At 39.7% G+C, this 8,325-nt stretch overlaps 1 protein-coding gene across 1 annotated transcript in view; it reads left to right on the top strand.

Annotated features, from left to right (window-relative positions):
• Positions 1-514: 514 nt before the first annotated feature.
• LOC122663070 (polycomb group protein EMBRYONIC FLOWER 2-like) overlaps positions 515-8,325 on the top strand; it is a 92,678-nt gene continuing 84,867 nt past the window's right edge. Inside the window, exons 1-2 of the mRNA XM_043858777.1 lie at positions 515-692; positions 827-882. Of these exons, the coding sequence (XP_043714712.1) occupies positions 567-692; positions 827-882 (182 nt within the window). The 5' untranslated portion in view covers positions 515-566. The remainder of the gene's footprint in view (positions 693-826; positions 883-8,325) is intronic.

The following is an 8,325-nucleotide window of genomic DNA, read 5'->3' as shown; positions in this document are numbered from 1 at the left end:
ATTTGAAAATAATGAAAGTTCAGGGGTGCATTTGTACGTATGAGCAATTTAAGGGGGGCATTTGAAAAAAACCCATAAATTTTTGTTACGAATTTCGTATCGAGCTAACCTTGAAATGCACTTCTGATTTTGCTTTTAATGTGGCTATGATGTGACAAAACCCTATTTACATTCACTCCCCCCGCGCGCCCCCCTGCCCCCAATACACACATAAACAAGAAGGGCTATTTACATTGAAATTGTTATCCCATTCGTGTTCGAATAATGCTAGAGTGGCTCTGCAGATGTAGACCGTAGACAATCTTGCTTTACCCAATTCGTGCTTCTTCGCAGACATCGAGGAAACTGAAGCAGAGTCGTTTCCCATATTTTGGGTAAAACCGGAAACGAATCCGTTTCCACAATCGCGGTTCAGAGATTGGACGGTGCTTCCCGCCGGTAAATTTGATTCGACTTATTTCAAATATGAGAACTGTAGTAATTAATGGAAGTATTGGTAGCTAATTCTCTTGCATGGTACAGAACCTCCAGGGTGCAGTTGCTGCCATTCTAGAACTGTAGCTCAGATGTGTCGTGAAGATTCTCGGATCCATTTATCTGCAGACGAGGCAGTAAATGCCGAAGAGAGTCTTTCAATATATTGTAAGCCTATTGAATTCTATAATATTCTACAGCGTCGAGCTTTAGGGCATGTAAGTTCTTCTATTTGTAAAATCGTTGTTGTTCACTTTTTATCTTCTTTTTTTTTGTGTGTTTTATTTTCATGATGTTCTATCTGGAAAGGATTGGTTGCACTTTTATAACAACATTGCATTTCCTTTTGTAGCCGTCCTTTCTTCAAAGATGTTTGTTCTACAAGATACAGGCAAAGCACAGAAAGAGGTAACGCAATTTTATATTTTAAAAGATGCATCTTAGGACTTTCTTGACCAATCTTTGCTGCTTCGTGCAATTTTCTACATGTATTAACGTGCATTTGGTGTATATAGAGTCACAGAGTTAGTTGGCATGTTTCATAAGATGTATGCATTTGTATATGTAGAGTAATAGAGTTAATATGCATGTTTCACAAGATGTGGAGACAACTATTGGTATGCAATTGCTTATTGCCCTGTTGTTGGTAAGCCGGCAGTAGTTAGCTAAGCGATGTATGATAGTTATACTATCCTACTGTTTTATAGGTAATGGGACCAAAATACATTTATAAAGTCTAGGACAAGCTTGTGAATTTAGCATATAATCACTCCTAATAACTTGAATATGAGAGAGTGAGACAGAGAAGTATTGCCAAAAAGAAGGAAGAACGTAATCTAAACTGCAATAAATAGTAAAATTAGCAGTATTGGGAATAACAATCAGCACCAAAAGCTGGAGTGCTGTGAAGAACCTTAAAAAGCAATCTAAAGCTGCTTTGGGTCTGGATTTAACTTGATATTTTTATCTGTGTTCCATTCTTTTGTTTCATGTATGAAAATTTCTTATCATAGTTGTTACGGCGATAGATCACCTTGGAAACAGGAGGCTTTCAGATTAGTAGATCAAAGACGGAGTATATGATGTGTAACTTTAGTCACATTATGATGGATGATGACATGGTGAAGATTGAGGAGCGAGAGATACCGTCAAGTGACTATTTTAGATATCTGGGGTCTATCATACACAAAGAAGGTGACATAGATGATGATGTTTCACAAAGAATTAAAGTTGGATGGATGAAGTGGAGAGGTGCGACCGGAGTTCTGTGTGATCGACACATTCCTTTAAATCTTAAAGGAAAGTTCTACAGGATTGTTGGGTCTGACCGGCTATGATGTATGGGGCAGAATGTTGGGTAGTTAAGAAGTGCCATATAGCGAAGCTATGTGTTGCAGAGATGAAGATGTTAAGATAGATGTGTGGCAAAACTAGGAAGAATAAAGTGAGGAACAATTGTATTAGAGCTGATGTGGGAGTTGCTTTGATCAGCGACAAGCTTCGAGAATGTCGCCTGAGGTGGTTTGGCCATCTACAACGGAGGCCTGGGGATGCCCCAGTAAGGAGAAGTGATCTGATGCCGATTGAAGGAGCTAAAGGGTAGGCCTTAAATGACCATAGGTGAGGTTGTGAAGAATGACATGCATAGTCTGGGTCTTGTACCAAGTATGACCTCAGATAGAGTTTATTGGAGGGCAAGGATCCACATTATTGACACCGTGTAGCTAAGATTTTCCTGAATTCTTGGGCTATCCTCTTTCCTCTTACTTTCATCTTTCATTTTCCATTACTTACCTTTCGTATCCCATTTCTTTTTAAGTTTCTCTTACTTTCCTTTTCTTTGTGAGGACCGCAGTTTTCTCTTCTTTGTTTTTGAAAGGATCCATGTAGGCGACCCCATTAGTTGGGATAAGGCTGTGTTGTTGTTGTTACGGTGACTAGCCAAAACAAGGCGTTGGACGGGCGCCTAGGCGACAAGGCTCTTGCCTAGGCGTGTAGTATATGACTATATGTAATATAACAACGATAATTTTATATAATCATGCTTATATGCAACATAGAAGCCATATCAATGCAACGTGATATATTATGCTAGTAATGACCTAATATGAGAAAACCAATATATAACAAAGAAAGCATAGGATAAAATATAATCATATTAAAACAAAACAATAAACATAAATCAACATAAACTTGTGAAGTGTCAACAAGGCGTGTTGCCGACTTGGGCCTAAGAAAGAGACTGGATGCCTAGCGGCCTAGGCGGTGCTTTGACAACTATGTTTCTTATTCATTTAAAAGCAAGGAAAAAAAAATCTTGACAGTAGCAAAGAACCCAAGAAATTTCTTCAGGAAACCTCATGTCTGACTCTTCCTGCTATGAGTCCAAATCTCTTACACTTAATTTCTAATTAAAACCCTAATACGACTCTAGTTGCAGCGTAGGTGCCGTTTGACAGCATTTATGTTCTGCAGGAGTGATTCTGAGCTAGAAGTGATTTTTCATGGCCCCATTATGGGACAGTGATTGGTAGAATGGCCTCTGGTAACATGAAAGTGTTTCTGCACTTCTCCCCTGTCAATCCAATTGCTTGACCTTTTTTCCGTTTCCTTCATCTCTTTCCTCTTCAGACTTTTCTTTCGCAATTGGTGGAGCTCCTCTTTAGGAATAATTGTAGGCCATGCCTCACCAGTGTCATGGAACATATTTATTCTATCTAGCTAATAAGTATCCTAATCTAACCCGAACATTCTACTTAAGACACTAATCTCAAGTACTCCCTATGGACCTAAAATTTGGACCTTATAATTGGGTCCATTACTAGTAAAAACACTTAAAACAAAAACCCATGATAAGACCAAGTTATGGATTGGGCTTGCATTATTCCCCTCGGTCAATGCACAATCAGCAACAACCATCCTCTTCGATCTAGTGAAGCCTACAATAGTTTACAATCCATCAGTACAAAATCAGCGACAAGATATTCGTTGTTAATGACACAACTTGGAAGCACAAGTTAAAATATCAAAAGATCAACCAATTTATGTTCTTTGTCGTAATCTTTCATGGGTTGCTCTTTCACGTCCACATGCTTCTATTACTTCCTCGTAAGTTGTAATGAATAACAAACTTTTCTTCTTCTTTTGCAACCACTTTCTGTTTCTCTTCAATAAGCTTAGGAGTTTCATTGTGGAAAGCAAACTTTTCTGTAGGGACTTTTTCTTTTGGCTTTGAGGATGCTTCATCAATCAGTCCTTGAAGAACTAACGTCTGTCATGTGAGAAGGCTTTAGGGTGCACAAATTTGTATCGCGATCAACTACATCCTTTTCCAATTCCAGCCACTGTCGAGCAACTTTAATGATGCGTTTGGAAGAATCAAACGTCTCACAATAAGCACTATCAAAGTATTGAGAGTAGAAAATTGATGAAGACATCACTTTTAAATTCAATGATAATCCCATTTGTGTTAGATAACATCACCATAGATTGGGAATCAAAATTCTCACTTCGCCCTTCATCTATGAATAATACAACAGTTATTTTGTCGGGTTAGCAAACTCTAGTCTTGACTCTTGAAAACAAAGGTATCCATGCCCAGGTTTGATGCAGTTGCCTTAGCCTGGCTGGACCGACATGACCCACTTTGGAAACCCAAACCAAAGACTCGTCCTAAACCTGTTTTCTGGTCTGGCAAGGGCTGGTAGTTCACTTAGGCTGCAATATTTAGTTTAGTTTATTTTATTTCATGGGTAGATTACGTAGGAGCTTCTTAGGTAGTTTCCTTTTTGAGTTATTTCTATTTTAGTTAGGTTTCTATTCCTATGCAAGGCTATTTTCTATTTATTCATTGTAATCGTAGGAGAGCAACAGATTTGAAGATTTGATTAATGAGGGTTATTTGTGAAGCTCAGTGTGAGTGTGAGTTCCTTCTCCCGTTTCCCCTCCTTTCTTAATAGAAGAAAGAGAAAAAATAGGAGGGCTGTTTTGGGATTGTGAACAGTAACTTGGAAGAAAAGAAAAGAGAGTTCACAACCCACATATTTTCACAAATAAAATTTTATTCAACTGTCTAATTTGATTGTGTGGGGGGGGGGTTTACATCCTTATGCAAAAAAAAAAAAAAAAAAAAAAAACCAGAAGGGAACCTGAGTAAATTTTAAACACTTTAAACTAAGTAACCTGTTGGCATTAAACACTAACATTGACGCATAAAAGAACTCCTAATAATTATCTTATACTAACTTGAATAAGTAGACTCAAAACATAACTCTATCTAGGTAAAATATCTTTATCTAACTGAAAAAAAAAAAATCGATACACTATCTTGTGTATCTCCTATGGACCAAATAATTGGGCCCAGTACAAGTAAAAACAATTAAAAATTCATAACCACTTACTAGCAAAATAAGACCAATTTTTTGACCGGGCTTGCATTAATCCATGGGTTTAATTAAAGGCTCATTGATGCAGTGCCATTAGAGCAGCTGGATAGACATGGTAGATTTTTGAACCCAAAGTTGAAAGCGTGCAGTCCATTCTTTAGGCTATTAGGCTCAAGTTTAGGTCCAAACAAGGCCCCGTAGGTGGTGCTTATTTAGTCTTTTATTAGGCTCAAGTTTAGGTCCAATTTTTTACTATATTAAGATTTATGAAATTTTTAGATTTGAGAAAAACCCCAATATTAGAAAGTTGAAAATTGCACCTATTGCCGAAAATCCAGTTTTTGAGCTTGAACTGGGGGGTTTGACTTTTTATCCTTTTGGAATTTGATTTTTTAAACATTTTTTATTGGATTCAAATAGGAGGTTATTTGTTTATTTATGAATAATATCTTAAGTAAATGAAATTTGACATAAATAAGTGCCTGTCCTGGTTTCCAGCCAGGTTTCCTCAAGTTTCGATGAGGATAAGTGACACTTATATAGGTGTTCAGGTTGAAACTTGCGGAATGTAGTCGAAATTTGGTCGAAACAGGTTGAAACTGGTTGAGTTGGGTCGAAACATGGGATTTTTTAAAGTTGCATGACATCTTGTCTCGGTTTCTTGTGAAACCGAGATATCTTGGCAGTTTCGACCGAGGTTTACTTCCATGCCCCTGTGATACTCTGGTTCTCTTCTTTGCATAGTCTGAAATCTCGGGTCTCGGGGCCATCTCGGCCTTTGAAAAAACCGAGTTGGGCCGAGATCTCGGCGAGTTTGTGCACTTTTTTTTTTTCCGACTCGGAAGCCCATCTCGGTGGGTTTTAGACTTCTGTTGGGTCTGAAAATCAGTAGACAGCCTATTTTAGGCCATTTAAACACAATGCCATTACTAGATTTTGCAAAAACAAAGTCCAAATATGACTTTTACATCGGACCCTTAGTTGGTAGGCGGCGACGTATTAAAATAGCATAGTATATACATTAATGACATAATTTATGTACATAGAACTCAAACAAAACATTTAATTAATAGGAAAACAAGTTAATAAGCATTACAAACCATCAAAAACCTTCACAAACTTGAGCAATCCTCCAAAATTGAGTTGCAATCTTCACTTTGCCACCAAATTCAGCCTCCAAATGTTTCAATCCAACCAAAAAATGAAGAAGGGAAGAGAAGATTGAGAGAAGAAGAGAGTTAGAGAGAAGAGAGCCAAATAATAGAAAGCAAGGTTCTGTCGAACCTTGCTGTTTACAGCATGTATATGCCTAACATTTTAAGTTAAATGGGTAAAGTGAGTGAAGTGACCCATATCCAGCAACCGAGACCCGAAACTCGACCCGAGATCTCGCCGAGATCTTGCAATTTGTCTTCTGTTTTTCAATAAAAATTCAAGATGGTATCTCGCCGAGATCTTGCCGAGATATGGTACTTTTCTGTTTCCCTTGCCATCTAGACTTGGCTTTTGAAAAAACCGAGAATCTCGGCGAGATTTCGGACTATGCTTCTTTGTCCTATCCAAATTTATTTCTCCTGCCACATACATTGCAGAAGATTATCTATCATGTAGGTTTCTACTACAGGTCAATAGTATTAATTACAATCTGTTACTAGAGAGATAATACCTGATCTGTTTTCTGGACACAGTTATTATTTACTCTGTTCTGGTGATATTTTTTTTTTCAGATTTCAGATTTCAGATTTTAAAGCTGATTTACAGTTATATTTTTTGCTATATTTTAGTTCAGTTTGTGAACATATTATCTTGCTTCTCTATGTCTAGTTTTATTCCTTCTCTGTTTATCATATCTGAAAATATTGTCTATTCTGTATTCTTCCATTTAAGCCGGATATTAGCCACCACATATATCAGTACATCCTTGGGCCTTTTGCATCTAATATCCATATATTTTTGTATATCAGACTGCATAACCCATTTTCAAATAAAAGGCCGCAAATGAAATTAAACACTTGTCCATTTGTATGTAGTAACAAAGAAAGAATGCCTCTGCTGAATTCCCTTAAAACCTCTTAAACAAATTCATCCCTTCCCACGTTCTAAATTCCCTTAGCTCCATCCCCTCTGATTCTGAGATTGCCTTTGCTGTCCGCTCCCATAAGGCTAGCAAAGCGCCCGGCCTGGATGGCTTCAGCATGGGGTTCTTCTCCACTTGCTGGGACATCATTGGTGACGAGCTAACCAAAGCCATCAAGAGCTTCTTCTTCAACCCCCGCCAGATCCATAGCATCAACCATACCTTTCTTTGCCTCATCCCCAAGTCTCCCGGTGCCTCTTCTATGTCCGATTGCAGGCCCATCTCCCTTTGTAATCTCCTCTATAAGTTCATTGCCAAAGTTCTTGCCAACCGCCTTCATCTTGTCATTGACTCCCTTGTTAGCCCCAACCAGTCCGCCTTCATCTCTGGGTGAAGCATTGCGGACAATATCATCCTTTGCCAGGAAATTGTCCGAGGTTTCGACCGCAAATCTCACTCCCCGTTTGCCCTCCTGAAAATTGACATCCATAAGGCTTTTGACTCCATCCGTTGGGATTTCATCACCAAAGTTCTCCTCAATATGTCCTTTCCTCCCATCTTCGTTAACTGGATCCACTCCTGTATTTCCACTCCCCGCTTCTCTGTTCTTCTGAATGGCAGCCCTGTTGGATTCTTCCCTTCCTCCGTTGGTATTTGCCAAGGCTGCCCCCTCTCCCCCTTCCTTTTTTGCTTGTCCTTGGAGGTTCTCTCTCGCTCCATCCAATCCAAAACCGACCTTCATCTCATCTCCCCCATCCCCAAGTGTAAGCCTACCAGCTTGACCCACCTTGCCTTCGCCGATGATCTCATGATCTTCTCCAAGGCTGACCCCCTCTCAATTGAGTCCATCATGTCCTCCCTTCGCCTTTTCCAGGACCTCTCCGGCCTCCGCATCAAGCTCCTCAAGTCCCACATCTTCCTTACTGGGGTTTCAGACACCACCATAGCCTCCCTTACCGCCCTCACCGGCTTTACCCTCGACACCCTTCCCGTCCGATACCTTGGCTTTCCCCTTATACCTGCTAGGCTCACAGCCCACCATTGCTCCCTCTTTTTAGATCTCCTCTGCAAGAGGCTTCAGCTTTGGAAAGCCAAGCTTCTATCGTACGCAGGGCGGCTCGAGCTCATCAGATCGGTTCTCCAATCTTGTTACATCTACTGGAGTGGTGTCTTTGGTCTCCCCAAGGCCACCATCAAGGCAGCGGAATCTATTATGTGTACTTTCCTCTGAAAAGGTGTGGACTCAGGCAGATTCCTTCACCCCAAGAGCTAGTCTTCCCTTTGCCTTCCCAAATCTGAAGGAGGGCTCGGGCTTTGAAGGATAAAAGATGTCAACATTGCTGGTTTGATCAAGCTCATCTGGAAGCTCCTCGCCAAGAAAACCAGCAT

The sequence above is a fragment of the Telopea speciosissima genome, chromosome 5, assembly GCF_018873765.1.
Source record: "Telopea speciosissima isolate NSW1024214 ecotype Mountain lineage chromosome 5, Tspe_v1, whole genome shotgun sequence".
Classification (NCBI taxonomy): Eukaryota; Viridiplantae; Streptophyta; class Magnoliopsida; order Proteales; family Proteaceae; genus Telopea; species Telopea speciosissima.
Note: the sequence above shows the minus strand (reverse complement) of the source record. Positions and strands in the feature narration are given on the sequence as shown.